Source organism: Heloderma suspectum, chromosome 4 (assembly GCF_057233095.1).
Source record: "Heloderma suspectum isolate Gila_16-S chromosome 4, 16-S_ref, whole genome shotgun sequence".
Taxonomy (NCBI): domain Eukaryota; kingdom Metazoa; phylum Chordata; class Lepidosauria; order Squamata; family Helodermatidae; genus Heloderma; species Heloderma suspectum.
The window spans coordinates 142,863,311-142,882,440 of NC_139461.1; the positions used below are offsets into that span (position 1 = coordinate 142,863,311).

The 19,130-nt window shown below is 41.1% G+C and overlaps 1 protein-coding gene across 6 annotated transcripts in view; it reads right to left on the reverse strand.

Moving 5' to 3' along the window:
• XRN2 (5'-3' exoribonuclease 2) overlaps positions 1–19,130 on the reverse strand; it is an 86,784-nt gene that overhangs the window by 50,776 nt on the left and 16,878 nt on the right. For all 6 annotated transcript variants that reach the window (XR_014790311.1, XR_014790310.1, XM_084850713.1 and 3 more), the window contains exons 6-8: positions 18,779–18,868; positions 8,753–8,825; positions 3,087–3,137 (exon numbers count right to left, since the gene is read on the reverse strand). Coding sequence is in view for 4 of the 6 variants with exons in the window: in XM_084850713.1 (XP_084706839.1) it covers positions 3,087–3,137; positions 8,753–8,825; positions 18,779–18,868 (214 nt within the window). In the remaining 2 variants the exon portion in view is untranslated. The remainder of the gene's footprint in view (positions 1–3,086; positions 3,138–8,752; positions 8,826–18,778; positions 18,869–19,130) is intronic.

Below are 19,130 nucleotides of genomic sequence, written 5' to 3' on the forward strand. Positions count from 1 at the left end.
TATTCAGGTATGACCTCAATCATATCCCTTATGAATATACAGTGGAGGTGAGGAATAGATTTCAGGGATTAGACCTGATAGACAGAGTGCCTGAGGAACTATGGACTGAGGTCCGTAACATTGTTCAGGAGGCAGCAACTCAATCCATCCCAAAGAAAAAGAAATGCAAGAAAGCAAAGTGGCTGTCTGATGAGGCTTTACAAGTAGCTGAGGAAAGAAGGGAAGCGAAAAGCAAGGAAGAAAGGGGAAGATATACCCAACTGAATGCAGAGTTCCAGAGAATAGCAAGGAGAGACAAGAAGACCTTCTTAAATGAACAATGCAAAGAAATCGAGGAAAACAACAGAATGGGAAAAACTAGAGATCTCTTCAAGAAAATCGGAGATCTCAAGGGAACATTTTGTGCGAAGACAGGCACGATAAAGGACAAAGAAGGCAGGGACCTAACAGAAGCAGATGAGATTAAGAAGAGCTGGAAAGAATACACAGAAGAACTATACAGGAAAGATCTGAATGTCCCTGATAGCCATGATAGTGTGGTCATTGAACTTGAGCTGGACATCCTAGAGAATGAAGTCTAGTGGACCTTAGGAAGCATTAGTAACAACAAAGCTAGCGGAGATGACAGTATTCCAGCTGAGCTATTTAAAATCCTAAAAGATGATGCTGTTAAAGTGCTGCACTCAATATGCCAACACATTTGGAACACTCAACAGTGGCCACAAGACTGGAAAAGGTCAGTTTACATTCCAATTCCAAAGATATGCAGACGATACCACCCTAATGGCAGAAAGCAAAGAGGATCTCAAGAGCCTCTTGTTGAGGGTGAAAGTGGAGAGGGCAAAAGCTGGTTTGAAACGCAACGTTAAAAAAACTAAGATCATGGCATCTGGCCCCATCACTTCCTGGCATATGGAAGGGGAAGAAATGGAAGCAGTGACAGATTTTATTTTCTTGGGCTCCAAGATCACCGCAGACGGTGACTGTAGCCATGAAATTAAAAGACGCTTGCTCCTGGGGAGGAAAGCTATGGCAAACCTAGACAGCATAGTAAGAAGCAGAGACATCACCTTGCTGACAAAGGTTCGTCTAATCAAAGCTATGGTTTTCCCAGTAGCAACGTATGGCTGTGAGAGCTGGACTATAAGGAAGACTGAGCACTGAAGAATTGATGCTTTCGAACTGTGGTGCTGGAGAGGACTGTTACGAGTCCCCTGGACTGCAAGGAGATCAAATCAGTCAATCCTAAAGGAAATCAACCCCGACTGCTCATTGGAAGGACAGATACTGAAGCTGAAGCTCAAATATTTTGGCCACCTAATGTGAAGAGAAAACTCCTGGAAAAGACCCTGATGCTGGGAAAGACTGAAGGCAAAAGGAGAAGGGGACGGCAGAGGATGAGATGGCTAGATAGCATCACTGATGCAATGAATATGGACTTGAGCATGCTCCGCGACAGAGCGCAGGACAGGAAGGCCTGGCGTGCTATGGTCCATGGGGTCACGAAGAGTCGGACACGACTGAATGACTGAACAACAACAACACTTCAAATTACAGAATAGAAGATAGAACAGGATGTGTAACAGTTGTTAATTGCTCTCATGTTGGGATTGTGTCCAGACAGCAGAAATGTGTCTTGGGTTCAGGCAACCTCCTTGGGAAAAATGAATAATTGAACCAGGAGTCCTGTATTTATCTGAACATGCTGTGAGATGAAACTTTCTTAAAGATCTCGCCATAGCACCAATTCCCAGGGAGAAGAAGCTTCTAAACAGTCCTTGTCACAGAAAATAGCAAAAGGGAACTTGATCACTGATCAAGTGGAACAAAATAGTAAATGGCAAAATAGTTAAATACTCAATTCGTTTATCAGATAGTCCGCTCAAGATGGAAACAATGAAGTTATACATACTTAGCTCAAAAGCTAGAACAAATAAGTTTATTTGTGTGGGAAGGTAAGCTGACTTGATGCAGAACAGGGATGGGCATCAACTAGGTATATCTAGCATCCCTAAAAATGCTTTAATCTTAGGAATATTTAAACCATCCCAGGATCATGGCAGTTTTCCCACTGATGGCTGGTACCAGGAATTTATTTTCTTATAAACTACGAAAACATACCTCCAACAAAATTAGTTGGGTCTGCTTGAGACAGTCCAGCCCCCCACCTCACAATTGCCTGCAGGTCTACATCCTAGCAGGTTTCATGTAGAGGCATCAAATATATGTATGAATGCTAGCCAAACTTGCGCTGTTGACAGTGGCTTAAATTATAGTATAGGCCTCATACAGAGGTAGTATTTCATACAGCTAGCATCTCCTCACAATCCCTGGTGGAGTTTGTGAACCTGTCAGCCATAAGGATGTCAGAGAAATCCACAACAGATTCAAATGCGTTTGGATTTCTAGGACTCTTGACTCGAGGATTCCGCAGTGAGCTTTTTCTGAATCATGCAGACTCCGTGGACTGGTTTTTCACTTTTGGGGGGAGATGCGCTAATGCAAAACTGCACAAATCAGCACAGTTAATGCACATTACCACTAATCCCCATTAACTAATGCAGAGCAGCACATTTGCACAGGTGTACATTAGTGGTAATGTGAATTAGCCCAAGTAGAATGAAATTCTGGTTAAAAAAATCCAATTCTGTCAATGTGTGGATGATAGAATGAAAGACGCCGGACAATACATGAAACACAGACTGAACAGATTTAACAAACATCCTTACATATCTAGTCAGCCACCCCTCATAGTACTGTGGGCAAGCCTGGGGGGAGGGGTGTCACCAATTGTCTGAACCAGGTCATAGTTATCCATTCTTAGGATTTTTACTTAAAAAAGCCAGGTACAGGATGCCAGCTAGCAGCATGGAAAAAAAGCAAGACCAGACACAGTATGCTTTTCAGTAACTTTTAGTCACTTTCCAAATATATTGCTAGGCCCCAGATGGCATGACCATGTTTTACAAATGTGAGGTACTCAATGCATAGCAGTACACACATTATGCTCTTGGGTCACACACATCATTCTTTACTTAACAGTAAAGTACTATTACTAATGTAGGAAAATACAGAGATGGACTTACCATCAGCACCACATAAACAGTGGTGAGTGTTTGGGTCATGGTTCGGTTGAGCTAAATCAAAAGAAAATAGATGAATTAACTATATTAGACTCCTTATGGGTCCCTAATGCTGAATAAGATGTCATGATATTTTTATAGGTTGTCAGGGAGCAAGAAAGGCAACAAAGAAAGCACTGGTGTGACATCATCAAATTGCCCAGTCCCAATTTTGCCACCAACTGTAATTTGATAGATCACAGAATCATAGGGTTGGAAGGGGCTTACAAGACCATCAAGTACAACCCCCTGCTCAATGCAGGAAGCCTGATTCCCAGGTGGTCTCCCATCCAAGTACTAACCAGGGTTGACCCCACTTAGCTTCTGAGATCAGACAAGATCAGACACATCTAGCCCTTGGACCATTTTCAAATGCAGCTCCACAAACAATACATTTGCAATAACCTAAGCAGGAGGTCAACAGGCCATGGCTAATTGTTGACAGGTACAACCACTTAGATAGGGCTGCAGTTTACAGAACAGCCAAAGCTGGTAAAAGGAGCTCTAAGCCACAGAGACCATTTGGGCCTCTAGAGACATTGCTGGATCAATAAGAACCTCGAAACTGTGAACCTGATTCTCTGAGGCAGAGATGGGGAACCTCAGGCCCGGGGAACCTCCTTGGGTCCCAATCTAGCCCTCTGAAGTTCCCCAGATGGCCACATCCCTTCCCCTGGCCCCACCCCCCTTGTCCCAGCCACCAATCATTTGGTGGCTTCCCAGCTTTTGTGCAGTTTTTCCTTCCTTCAAAAAGGTTGAAATACCTCTCCTAAGGCTAAGTTATTGGGAGTAAGAACTTTAAGCTACAATATACTGGCATTTTTTGTATTTTCGGTCCCACCCCTTTTGTCTTTGGCGCTGCCCACCACTGGAATGCAGACCCCAAGAGCTTCCCTAAAGCTGAATTTGGTCCTCAGGCTACAAGAGGTTCCCTCACTCTTGCTTTAGGGAGAGTGAAACTCTCTCCAGAACAGGTTGACTGTCACTTATAGTAGTAGATCTAATGAATTTCAAGATCACAGGAAGCGTTCTGATAACATTAGGAAGCTAAACAACTGGACCATCATTAAAGCTCAGAATAATAATTCAAAAGAAGGAATGCTTTAATTCCTTAAGACACAAAAAGCATTCAACAGAGAAGAATGGCTGTTGGGGCGGGGGACGACGATGACGACAATGTGGTGTTTTATTTGGTTTTAGCCCTAAAGCAGAGGATCTCTTACTTACAGCAATCCAGCTACAACAGTTTTTAAATTAATCATCAGTTACCAGAAGGAAAGGTTTCCCCTGCTCTCTGGTACTTGTTATCTTCTGTACTGATGTTCTTGCAAATGTACCAGATGGTACAGGAGTTGGCAATAAAATGACCAAGAAATATTGGTGACTGAAATAAACATTGTAACTATTACCATTGTTGTTAAGTCGTTAATGGAGGCATTGCAAATCATATGAAAAGGCCTCAGTATTAAAGAACCAACTTGGAATATGATAGTTAGTGTACGATACCTTGGAAAAGAACAAGTTATTTAGCCAAATATGTGCAGCTAATGTAAGTTATTTATTTGATACTAATTATACTCCAGTAATCAGGAAAATCCCCCTCATGGATCACTGCCTTGTTGTGGCGAAGGGGCTTGCATAACTCAGTGAACCCATAAGCTAAGCCGTGCAGGGCCACCCAAGACGGACAGGTCATGGCGGAGAGTTCTGACAAAATGTGGTCCACTGGAGAAGGAAATGGCAACCCACTCCAGTATTCTTGTCAAGAAAACCCCATGGAACGTATCACAAGGCTAAAAGAGATGATGCCACAAGATGAGCCCCTCAGGTCGGAAGGTGTCCAATATACTACTGGGGAAGAGCAGAGGGTATTTCCAAGTAGCGCCAGAAACAGTGAAGCGGCTGGGCCAAACCCGAAAGGACACTCAGCTGTGGATGTGTCTGGTGGTGAAAAGAAAGTCCGATGATGTAAAGAACAATATTGTTTAGGAACCTGGAATGTAAGGTCAATGAATCCAGGTAAGCTGGAGGTGGTCAAACATGAGATGGCAAGATTGAACATCGACATCTTGGGAATCAGTGAACTAAAATGGACAAGCATGGGTGAATGTAATTCAGATGACCATTATATCTACTACTGCGGGCAAGAATCCCTTAGAAGAAATGGAGTAGCACTCATAGTCAACAAAAGGGTGGGAAAAGCAGTACTGGGGTACAATCTCAAAAACAAAAGAATGATCTCAGTACGAATCCAAGGCAAACCATTCAACATCACAGTAATTCAAGTCTATGCCCCAACCACTGATGCCGAAGAAGCTGAGGTTGATCGGTTCTATGAAGACCTACAACACCTTCTAGAACTAACACCAAAAAAAGATGTCCTCTTCATCATAGGGGACTGGAATGCTAAAGTAGGAAGTCAAGAAATCACCGAGATAACAGGCAAGCAAGGCCTTAGTGTACAAAATGCAGGACGAAGGCTAATAGGGTTTTCCCAAGAGAACATGCTGATCATAGCAAACACTCTTTTCCAACAGCACAAGAGGCGACTCTACACATGGACATCACCAGATGGTCAATATCGAAATCAGATGGATTATGTCCTTTGCAGCCAAAGATGGAGAAGCTCTATACAGTCAGTCAGAACAAGACCTGGAGCTGACTGTGGCTCAGATCATGAGCTGCTTCTTGTTGCAAAATTTCGGCTTAAATTGAAGAACGTAGGGAAAACCACTAAACCATTCAGGTATGACCTCAATCATATCCCTTGTGAATATACAGTGGAGGTGAGGAATAGATTTCAGGGATTAGACCTGATAGACAAAGTGCCTGAGGAACTATGGACGAAGGTCCGTAACATTGTTCAGGAGGCAGCAACTCAATCCATCCCAAAGAAAAAGAAATGCAAGAAAGCAAAGTGGCTGTCTGATGAGGCTTTACAAGTAGCTGAGGAAAGAAGGGAAGCAAAAAGCAAGGGAGAAAGGGGAAGATATACCCAACTGAATGCAGAGTTCCAGAGAATAGCAAGGAGAGACAAGAAGGCCTTCTTAAATGAACAATGCAAAGAAATCGAAGAAAACAATGGAATGGGAAAGACTAGAGATCTCGTCAAAAAAATCAGAGATCTCAAGGGAATGTTTTGTGAAAAGACGGGCATGATAAAGGACAAAGAAGACAGGGACCTAACAGAAGCAGATGAGATTAAGAAAAGCTGGAAAGAATACACAGAAGAACTATACAGGAAAGATCTGAATGTCCCTGATAGCCATGATAGTGTGGACACTGAACTTGAGCCGGACATTCCAGAGAGTGATGTCAAGTGGGCCTTAGGAAGCATTACTAACAACAAAGCTAGCAGAGATGACAGTATTCCAGCTGAGCTATTTAAGATCCTAAAAGATGATGCTGTTAAAGTGCTGCACTCAATATGCCAACACATTTGGAACACTCAACAATGGCCACAAGACTGGAAAAGGTCAGTTTACATTCCAATTCCAAAGAAGGGCAACGCCAAAGAGTGCTCAAACTACCATACAATTGCGCTCATTTCACATGCCAGCAAGGTGATGCTCAAAATCCTACAAGCTAGGCTTCAGCAGTATGTGAACCGAGAACTACCGGCAGAGGAACTAGAGATCAAATCGCCAACATTTGCTGGATCGTGGAGAAAGCAAGAGAATTCCAGAAAAACATCTATTTCTGCTTCACTGACTACGCTAAAGCCTTTCATTGTGTGGGTCACAACAAACTCTGGCAAATTCTTAAAGAGATGGGAGTACTAGACCATCTTACCTGTCTCCTGAGAAACCTGTACGAGGGTCAAGAAGCAACAGTAAGAACCGGACATGGAACAACCGATTGGTTCAAAATTGGGAAAGGAATATGACAAGGCTGCATATTGTCACCCTGCTTATTTAATTTATATGCAGAGTACATCATGAGAAACGCCGGGTTGGATGAATCACAGGTCGGAATTAAGATTGCCGGGAGAATTATCAACAACCTCAGATATGCAGACGATACCACCCTAATGGCAGAAAGTGAAGAGGATCTAAAGAGCCTCTTGTTGAGGGTGAAAGCGGAGAGTGCAAAAGCTGGTTTGAAACTCAACGTTAAAAAAACTAAGATCATGGCATCTGGCCCCATCACTTCCTGGCATATAGAAGGGGAAGAAATGGAAGCAGTGACAGATTTTATTTTCTTGGGATCCAAGATCACCGCAGACGGTGACTGTAGCCATGAAATTAAAAGACGCTTGCTCCTTGGGACGAAAGCTATGGCAAACCTAGACAGCATAGTAAGAAGCAGAGACATCACCTTGCCGACAAAGGTTCGTCTAATCAAAGCTATGGTTTTCCCAGTAGTAATGTATGGCTGTGAGAGCTGGACTATAAGGAAGGCTGAGCGCCAAAGAATTGATGCTTTCGAACTGTGGTGCTGGAGAAGACTCTTACAAGTCCCCTGGACTGCAAGGAGGTCAAATCAGTCCATCCTAAAGGAAATCAACCCCGACTGCTCATTGGAAGGACAGATACTGAAGCTGAAGCTCAAATATTTTGGCCACCTAATGCGAAGAGAAAACTCTCTGGAAAAGACCCTGATGCTGGGAAAGACTGAAGGCAAAAGGAGAAGGGGACGACAGAGGATGAGATGGCTAGATAGCATCACCGATGCAATGAATATGAACTTGAGCATGCTCCGGGAGAGTGCGCAGGACAGGAAGGCCTGGCATGCTATGGTCCATGGGGTCACGAAGAGTCGGACACGATTGAACGACTGAACAACAACAAATCAGGAAAATAGATACTGGCTTGATTCCAGGGTTCCCTTGAGTAGAAGTCTGCTCAGAGGTTACTCTCCCTGAAGGAAGCGGGAGGGAAAGAGAGGTGATTTTCACCAATTCCCCCATCCAACTGCAGCCCCCTCCAAAGCTGCTTCAGAGGATTGGGGGACTCTCCATAACAGTGTGGGACGTGGCACAGAAGGCTGCAGGGGAAAAATACATGAAAATTGCCTCCCCCCTTTCCTCCATTGGGAGCCTTCACTGGATCTCCTCCGGAAGCCCTTCACGGAAGGAACATCTGGATCCAGCCCGTCAACATTCAGAAGTGGAAGTAACTTCATCTTCCTCGGTCGGTTTGAACTGCAGCAGTTAATGTTTGTCACTGCTCCCCAGAATTCTTTTCTTTGCCTCTTTTAATCCTAATACATACAACTATATGGCAGCAGAAAAATTTCATAAATGAGGTGAAATGCTCTAGAATCTCATATGCAGTCCTCCACCAAAAAGAAGAACTGGGGAAATAAATATACCTAAATGAAGTTTATTATTTGGCTTCACAGGTAGTTGTTATTGCAAGTTGGTTCACAGACCTATCTCAACTGCTCTAGTTTTAAGTTCTATGAAATGTTGAGTTTGATTCCACATCTTTGTTTAAATTATATACAAAAACCATTATAGTGTTTATCTTAAATTTACTGCTATATAAACATCTTTATGCCTGTTTCAAGTATGTACTTCTGTATAAAAATATATACTCAGAAAAAACATTTTTTTATATCAAACTGCCCCAAGCAATTCTATTAACAGCAACAGATACATCTCCTAACTTAGAAATCATATTTTTTACCTCTTTGCCTTCGTATGTAATCCATGATTTTGTGTTCACCTTCACCAGGAGCACTCGCATCAGATAAAATAACCTAACAACAAAAGAAGGCAATATAAAATATAGGTTGAAACACTCAATTCTTGGCAGCACCAAGAAAAATCCTACTAATTCATGTTTACTTATCAACGGTTGACTTCCGTTTGGAGATGGGATCATGATCGGCTCTTCACTGTGTTTCTCTCAAGTTTCCACTTTAAAATGACCTCTTTGAGGCTGTCGTGTTATCTGAGTATTTGCAATTAAACTTGCTTAAGCTTTTGTTTTCTGTTTCCACACTTATATTTGCTTGTTGTACTTTTGGAAGTGAGAGGAGGATGGCAACATCAAGGGGAAAGGAGGGCTTGGGAACGCCACCTATCCTCCCAACTGCCCCCCCAGCAAAGGTTTCTAAAGACGTGAGAGAGGGACAGGAGTTGCTTGTTTTGATAAAAAAAAATATATATCCTTGCATTTATCAGTGCAAAGAAGCTTGAAACAATTCAGGATTCCATCACTACCCTTCAAGGGTCTGTGGACTCGATTAATATGTGTCTTCAAAAGATGGAGTTGAAAGTTAATGCGCTTGAAGGCTGGGTTACTGCTCACGAAACTGCTATGGATGCCTCTCATAATGTTCTGTCTGCTTGAATTTCTCAACTGGAGGCCTTTGCTCAGAGAGCTAATCTCCGTATTCTTGGCTTTAGAGATCTGGCTGCAGATCTCCGTCTTGCTGAGTTCATGGATAAAGTTCTGGGTGAGATACTGGCTTTGCCTTCTGATTTTCCACTTGATATTGAGCGTGCTTACCGTGTTCCTGGTTCTACACAAGGCATCCGAGCGGGGCCTGTTATCGTTCAATTTCTACATGTCTCCACAAAAGATTATCTCATGCATTTAGCAAGAGAGCGGGGTGAGCTTCAGTGGGGGCCAGCCAATGACAAGATTACGCTCTTTCCTGATTATACTAAAGAAATCGCTGATAGATGAAGACAATTTACCAAGGTGAGAAATTTGGCAAAGCAACTTAATTTGCAATATCATATCAAATATCCTGCCACATTTTGCATTGTTACTGAAGGCCAGATGAAGAGGTTTTTACATTCTGATGCTGCAGAATCATTTGCCACTGTCATTAAAATCAAAACGGGGGATCCGACTTCTTCAGCTTCTTGAGTTGGAATCCAGCCATTTTCTATCTTTTTTTTACTGTCCCTCTGGCAGCTTTCACTGTTGAGCTTTGTTTGGGTTATAGTTGATAAAAAGTCTGGGTGGCATGCCAGATCAGATGCATTGTATACTCTGCTCCCCCTGCTTTTCATTTTATTTTCTTTGTTTCCTTTTGTATACATATAACCTATACATAATTCCTGTTTTTAACTGTGTTAATTTACACATTTTGAGTAACTACAGGTTATATGTAACTACTATATTAAATTTAGCTTAATAAGGTTATGTAGATACTTACATGTATGCGTCTGTATGTATATGTATACACATATGCATTTGTGTGTGTGTGTGTGTGTGTGTGTGTACACATGAATACATCTCCTGAAACAATATTAGTTGAAATATCCAACTGGCTTTTTAATTCTTTTTAAAATTATTATTATTTCTTGTTGGTTAAATTTATATGTTTGTAATTTTGCTCTGTATATGTATTTAATATGCAGGAGGGGCCAAGCTGAGCATTGCAGTTACACGTCAGTTCAAACGGAAGGCAAAAGTTTTTATTTTTTGTTTTTGTTAAGGTTTTTTTGTTTTCATCTGTGAGGGGTGGGGTTTTTTGGCACTTTTTATGGGAGGTGGTCACAAATTGGATTATTTGAGTTTTATTTTTATTCCGTTTTTTTATTTTCAACTTTTATTCATATTTTGGAATAATTTTAAATTTTTTCTCAGTCAAGAATTATTTTAATAAAGTTTGAAATGGTTAATCCTAAATGTAAATTAAGGATGTATTTGTTATACCAATTACGGTATATAAATTTAGTCACTGTTTGTAAATCTAGAAAGATGTGTTTGGGTGGAGGGGCAAATGACTTCATGGAATGTTAAGGGGCTGCGAAATGGAAACAAACAGAAAAGAGCTCTTACCAAGATAAAAAGAGCTTAATGTTGACAGGGCTTTCTTACAAGAAACTCATTTGATGGCTGCAAACTGGCAGATGTTGCAAAATGATTGAGTTGGGAGGGCCTATATCACAGACACTTCAACGCGGTATAAAGGGGTTGCAATTTTAATTCATAAGCGACTTTCTATCTCAGTTCAATGGGTGATTTTTTATACTGAGGGGTGTTTTTTGATCTTGGTAGGAAGGTATATGGGCAAATTAATTGTTATGATCAATGTATATGGGCCAAATATTGATTCTCTGGCTATGTTTCATGATTGTTTTGCTAAACTGGTTGATATTAGCTATTATTATTTGATTGGTGGGGACTTCAACAAGGTCTTCGATCCTCTGTTAGATAGGAGAACATCTTCTCCCAAGACTCAATCTGTGGTGAGACTGGTGCTTCAGGCTTATATGATGGAATATGGTTTAACTGATGCTTGGAGAATTTTACATCCTGCTGACAGAGAGTATACTTTTATTTCACCAGTTTACCATAACTGCTTTAGATTGGACTATTTTTTTTTATTTCTACAACTTTAGTACATCAAATCAAAGACTGCAAGATTGAGATATTGGTAGTGTCAGATCATACCCCAGTATGTTTGGACCTGCAATTTTCTGATATTCCTAGGGCCCTTGGTCTTTGGCGTTTTAATGTTTCACTTCTTAATGATGAGAAATTTAAAACCCAGATGTTAGCTAAACTAACAGAATATTTCAATACTAACGAGGGTACAGCAGGTTCGTAACCACTGAATGGAAGGCTAGTAAAGCTTTTATAAGGGGCCAAATTATCTCTTATGCTTCCTATCAAAAAAAGCTTAAAAAAACACAACAGACACACTTAAATAAGAAGCTGAAATTTCTCATAACTCAGTTTGCCACTTCACCCACAGTACAACTTTATCAAGAGCTACAGAATACTAAGTACTAGTTGAATAATATCCTTCTACAACAGAAATATTGGGAAAATGGTGAACGTCCTAGTAAAACTCTTGCACATCATTTTAAACAGCACCACCATCAAAATGTTATTTCAGCTATTTAAAGATGAGAGTGGTAAAGTATATGCTTCTTCTACAGACATAAACTCAGAATTTTTAAAGTTTTATTCTGATCTGTATAGTACCAGTAATTACTGGTAATAAGATATCAGTGCAAGACATGGACACTTTTTTTTCAGATTCATCTTCCACATTTAGATTCTTCACAACAACAGCTCCTTTTAGCTCTCTGCATTTAGAGGGAATTATGAATGCAATAATGAAAATGAATACTGGGAAAGCACCCGGACTGGATGGATTTCCAATTGAATGGTATAAAACATTTTCTAGTTTTTTAGCCCCAAAGTTGTATTGCCTCTATAACCATATTTCTAAAGTGGCCTCCATTTCTTCATCATTAAATGATGCTTACATTACTGTGATTCCTAAGCCAGGCAAAGACCATACATATTGCGCAAACTATCAACCTATTATCATTAATTAATGTAGATATCAAAATATTAACAGCAATTTTGGCCAATAGATTACAACAGCTTGTGGCTGTATTGGTTAGACCAGACCAGGTGGGATTTATTAAAAATACACAGGGGGCTGATAATCTTAGATTAGTTGTTGATCTGGTTGCTTTAAACTCTGAAAGAACTGATCAAGTGGCCATCATTTCCTTGGATGCAGAAAAGGCCTTTGACAAAATTCACTGGAAATCTATTTTTACCACATTGGCTAATTTTGGTTTTCCTATAGAATTTTTGAAATGGGTTAAAATTTTATATTCAGCTCCTGGAGTGAGAGTAACGAGCAAAGGTTTATTCTCAGCTTTTTTTTTTTACTAGGGTGGGGCACCTGATAAGGTTGCCCACTTTCCCCATTGATATTCAATTTATGTTTGAAACCCCTGGCATGTGCTACTAGACAAAATAATAGTATTCATGGATTTGTCCATTTTGGATTAGAATTTAAAATTAGTCTTTATGCTGATGATCTTTTGTTGTTTATCTCAAGACTCCAGTCGTCAGTTCCAGCTTTGATGAAACTGATTAATACCTTTGGTGAATTGTCCGGCTATTCAATTAACTGGTCAAAGTCGGAAATAATGCCGATTGGACATGGGCTATACTCCAGTGTATTAGCCAGTTGGCAATTTCGACAGCGCCCAGAGGTTATCAGTTATTTGGGAATAATTATTGCTAGAGAGATATCTCAAATGATTAGTTAAAATTTAAACAAGTTGATTAATGATATTTCATGAGATATAGATAGATGGGCATCTTTAAAGTTGAGTTTATGGGGAAAGGTGAATACAATTAAGATGAATTATTTATGTTATACGTGGGATCCCCATACTTATACCTGGCAAATATTTCCAAAAACTCAGTACTTTGTTTCGTAAATTCTTTTGGGGTTCCTCTCCACCAAGGATATCTTTTAAAAGGATGCAACTTCCAATTAATGAAGGCGGGTTCAGTTTTCTGGATCTAGCTATGTACCATCAGGCCTGTTTGCTGACCTCTACTAAATTTTGGTCTTTTCCACTCAAATTTATTTTCCTTTGTGGTCAGTATTGGAATCTTCTTGTCTGGAGCCTCTCTTTAAATGGATGGCATTAGGTTCTGACCCCCTTCATGGATCCCCTTCATGGATCCATGATTCTGATCCCCTTTATGGATCACTGCCTTGTTGTGGCGAAGGGGCTTGCATAACTCAGTGAAGCCATAAGCTATGCCGTGCAGGGCCACCCAAGACAGACAGGTCATGGTAGAGAGTTCCGACAAAATGTGGTCCACTGGAGAAGAAAATGGCAACCCACTCCAGTATTCTTGCCAAGAAAACCCCATGGAACGTATCACAAGGCTAAAAGAGATGACGCCGCAAGATGAGCCCCTCAGGTCGGAAGGTGTCCAATATGCTACTGGGGAAGAGCAGAGGGTATTTCCAAGTAGCGCCAGAAAGAGTGAAGCGGCTGGGCCAAACCCGAAAGGACACTCAGCTGTGGATGTGTCTGGTGGTGAAAAGAAAGTCTGATGCTGTAAAGAACAATATTGTTTAGGAACCTGGAACGTAAGATCAATGAATCAACGTAAGCTAGAGGTGGCCAAACATGAGATGGCAAGATTGAACATCGACATCTTGGGAATCAGCGAACTCAAATGGACAGGCATGGGCGAATTTAATTCAGGTGACCATCATATCTACTACTGTGGGCAAGAATCCCTTAGAAGAAATGGAGTAGCACTCATAGTCAACAAAAGGGGGGGGAAAGCAGTACTGCGGTACAATCTTAAAAACAAAAGAATGATCTCAGTACGAATCCAAGGCAAACCATTCAACATCACAGTAATTCAAGTCTATGCCCCAACCACTGATGCCGAAGAAGCTGAGGATGATCGGTTCTATGGAGACCTACAACACCTTCTAGAACTAACACCAAAAAAAGATGTCCTCTTCATCATAGGGGATTGGAATGCTAAAGTAGGAAATCAAGAAATCACCGGGATAACAGGCAGGCATGGCCTTGGTGTACAAAATGAAGCAGGACAAAAGCTAACAGAGTTTTGCCAGGAGAACACACTGATCATAGCAAACACTCTTTTCCAACAGCACAAGAGGCGACTCTACACATGGACATCACCAGATGGTCAATATCGAAATCAGATTGATTATGTCCTTTGCAGCCAAAGATGGAGAAGCTCTATACAGTCAGTCAAAACAAGACCTGGAGCTGACTGTGGCTCAGATTGTGAGCTTCTTGTTGCAAAATTTCAGCTTAAATTGAAGAAAGTAGGGAAAACCACTAAACCATTCAGGTATGACCTCAATCATATCCCTTGTGAATATACAGTGGAGGTGAGGAATAGATTTCAGGGATTAGACCTGATAGACGGAGTGCCTGAGGAACTATGGATGGAGGTCCGTAACATTGTTCAGCAGGCAGCAACTCAATCCATCTCAAAGAAAAAGAAATGCAAGAAAGCAAAGTGGCTGTCTGATGAGGCTTTACAAGTAGCTGAGGAAAGAAGGGAAGCGAAAAGCAAGGGAGAAAGGGGAAGATATATCCAACTGAATGCAGAGTTCCAGAGAATAGCAAGGAGAGACAAGAAGGCCTTCTTAAATGAACAATGCAAAGAAATCGAGGAAAACAAGAGAATGGGAAAGACGAGAGATCTCTTCAAGAAAATCGGAGATCTCAAGGGAACGTTTTGTGCAAAGTCGGGCATGATAAAGGGCAAAGAAGGCAGGGACCTAACAGAAACAGATGAGATTAAGAAGAGGTGTCAAGAATACACAGAAGAACTATACAGGAAAGATCTGAATGTCCTTGATAGCCATGATAGTGCGGTCACTGAACTTGAGCCGGACATCCCAGAGAGTGAAGTCAAGTGGGCCTTAGGAAGCATTAGTAACAACAAAGCTAGCAGAGATGACAGTATTCCAGCTGAGCTATTTAAAATCCTAAAAGATGATGCTGTTAAAGTGCTGCATTCAATATGCCAACACATTTGGAACACTCAACAGTGGCCGCAAGACTGGAAAAGGTCAGTTTACATTCCAATTCCAAAGAAGGGCAACGCCAAAGAGTGTTCGAACTACCACACAATTGCGCTCATTTCACATGCCAGCAAGGTGATGCTCAAAATCCTACAAGCTAGGCTTCAGCAGTATGCGAACCGAGAACTACCGGAAGAACAAGCTGGGTTTCGAAGAGGCAGAGGAACTAGAGATCAAATCGCCAACATTCGCTGCATCATGGAGAAAGCAAGAGAATTCCAGAAAAACGTCTATGTCTGCTTCATTGACTACGCTAAAGTCTTTGATTGTGTGGATCACAACAAACTCTGGCAAATTCTTAAAGTGATGGGAGTACCAGACCACCTTACCTGTCTCCTGAGAAACCTGTACGAAGGCCAAGAAGCAACAGTAAGAACCAGTCATGGAACAACCGAGTGGTTCAAAATTGGGAAAGGAGTACGACAAGGCTGCATATTGTCACCCTGCTTATTTAACTTATATGCAGAGTACATCAAGAGAAACGCCGGGTTGGATGAATCACAGGTCGGAATTAAGATTGCCAGGAGAATTAACAACAACCTCCGATATGCACACGATACCAACCTAATGGCAGAAAGCAAAAAGGATCTAAAGGGCCTCTTGTTGAGGGTGAAAGGGGAGAGTGCAAAAGCTGGTTTGAAACTCAACGTTAAAAAAACTAAGATCATGGCATCTGGCCCCATCACTTCCTGGCATATAGAAGGGAAAGAAATGGAAGCAGTGACAGATTCTACTTTCTTGGGCTCCAAGATCACCGCAGACGGTGACTGTAGCCATGAAATTAAAAGACGCTAGCTCCTTGGGACGAAAGCTATGGCAAACCTAGACAGCATAGTAAGAAGCAGAGACATCACCTGCCGACAAAGGTCCATCTAATCAAAGCTATGGTTTTCCCAGTAGTAATGTATGGCTGTGAGAGCTGGACTATAAGGAAGGCTGAGCGCCGAAAAATTGATACTTTCGAACTGTGGTGCTGGAGAAGACTCTTACGAGTCCCCTGGACTGCAGGGAGGTCAAATCAGTCCATCCTAAAGGAAATCAACCCTGAGTGCTCATTGGAAGGACAGATACTGAAGCTGAAGCTCAAATATTTTGGTCACCTAATGCGAAGAGAAAACTCTCTGGAAAAGACCCTGATGCTGGGAAAGACTGAAGGCAAAAGGAGAAGGGGACGACAGAGGATGAGATGGCTAGATAGCATTACCGATGCAATGAATATGAACTTTGAGCACACTCCGGGAGAGAGCGCAGGACAGGAAGGCCTGGCGTGCTATGGTCCATGGGGTCACGAAGAGTCGGACACGACTGAACAACTGAACAACAACAATTAAGTTCTCAGCATATTAAGGCAGACAGAGCACCTCCCACAATTTTGGCAGTCAGGGAAGTTTGGCGTATAATGTCACGTCAATTACAGTTTGATCCATTTTCCCATGCTAAATTGACTTTATGGGGAAATCCAGATTTAAGAATTGGCAAGAAAATATTTTTATGGCGGGCCTGGACAGTTAAGATGATCTTTACTTTAGATCAATTAGCGGGGGTTGATGATGAGTTTTTGTTATTTTCAACTTTGCAAGATCAATTTGATCTGCTGGCTTCAGCGGAATGGCAGTACTTGCAGTTGAAACATTTGTTGGTATCTAGATTCGGTCCTGCTGCTTTTACTGACTTGCAGTCTCCTTCGCTATTGGAAATACTTATTGAAGCTGATCAGATGTATCGACCTACGATTCATTTTTATAAACATTTATTATCAATGAATAAACATGATACAAGTGGTTTACAGCAGGAATGGAACAGGAAATTGGAACGTCCTGTTTTGCATAATCAATGGACTGCCGTTTTGGCATTTGTATCCGACATTTCAATGGATCTTCATTTACGCCTTATTCAGCAAAAGCTCTTATTTCAGGGCTATTGGATTGCCACAATGTCTTTTTAGTAAAGGCTTGTCAAATTTGGCTAATTGTTGGAAGTGTAATGCATTCAATGCTTCTTTTATTAATATGTTTTGGAAATGCCCAATGGTTGCCTCCTTTGGGGAGGAAGTTATTATACGGATAAATTTTGTATTCGAAAGCTCTTTAATATTTACTGATGTAAATGTTCTTTTAAACTACTTACCTACTTCTTGGAATGTAACACATGGTCAGCATAAATGGATTTTTCACACCCTTTTGGTTGCTAAAAGACTGATACTATGATATTGGAAGGATAAAAGCTCACCGCCTTTAAAGCAATGGACTGAAGACTTAACAACACTAGCAACATTTGAAAGAGTGGTATACAGGTGTAACTTGCAATTCGACTTATATGCGGATATCTGGTCTGCTTTTACTGAAGTTTATGTGTAACCCCCCTTTTTCTCGAATATTGTAATGTTAGAAACTGAGGATTTGTATTTTTATTTCGTTCTTTTTTTTTTTAGATTTTTGTAATGTGTTCAGTTTGTTTTGTTTTTTAAAAATTCACAATAAAAGATTGATTTAAAAGAACGTTTACTTATCAAAAGTTTTGGAAATATTGTGCTACCCAGGGAAATGTTTTTTCTGATTAAAACTGGATGTATACTTTACTTTTACACTCACAAAGATAGACAACATCCCCACCCCCACTGGCATCCCCCTTGCCACTGTGAGATAGCCCAGTAATTAATGCCTCCTGCCCTCCCCTTTGTACAGCCAGTCAGGATGATACAACATTTCTCAGGTGATGCTTCTGGGATTTCTCCATACTTGTCACCAATAAAGCAGGCTACTTGAGGGAATCCTAAAATAAGCTCCCTCCTTTGGGATGATGTCATATACTTGTAGGGAGGGGCAACAGCATACTGTGTCTCCCTGCTCCAAGGAGGCAAAATGGTAGATATCATCCAACATAGTAGCTTAATTTTTAAATCTTACAGCACACTGATGTGCTCTGGCACACAGTTTCCACTCCTCTTGCTGTGGTGTCATGTGTTGGGGCTCAGCCCCCACCTCTGCCTTGTATTTGGTCTTTTGGGAAGGTTTCTTTCTTTGTGTGGTTAGCCGCACCTCCCACAGCAGCCATTTTGTGGTGGTGCCCAGGACAGTTTCTCAAATTGCCAAATGGGCTCCAAAAGGTTGCCTAGCCCTGACCTAAACATTCATTTTATTCACAGGTTAGCCAAATTTCCACATCTGAGATGATACAGGTGAACGCTTTTGAAGTTCCTAAACAGCGCTTTAACATTAATGTGTAGTTACTCCATCTTCAGTTAAAACCTATCTTCTACATTAAAAAGTAAACCATGGAGGTATGGACAAAAATGCTATAAATCTCATTTACTTGGACATAATGAGAAGGATACTTACCGTCAAATTTTTCCATCCTGGGTCATTGTTTAAACGATCAGCAACATAATAGCGAAGACATTTAGCAAGATTGTCCATAAACTCTGTTCCCTAAAGAACAAGCACATAATTTAAACTGGGGTGGTCAGATTACAGGCTTGAGTTATCTTCTTTTTTTTTTTTAAGGATAAGCACAAGAGTCCACCAGCTGAAGCCAGTCATAAAAATCGCAGCTGGGTAGGTGAAGAGGATTGAACCCATCACAAAATGACAGTTTGGGGGACAGAGCCAATTATAATTAAGTACTGCCCCCCCATGAACTATATACTAGGTGATTTGCCTACACAAATCCACAGCTGAATTATTACAATTA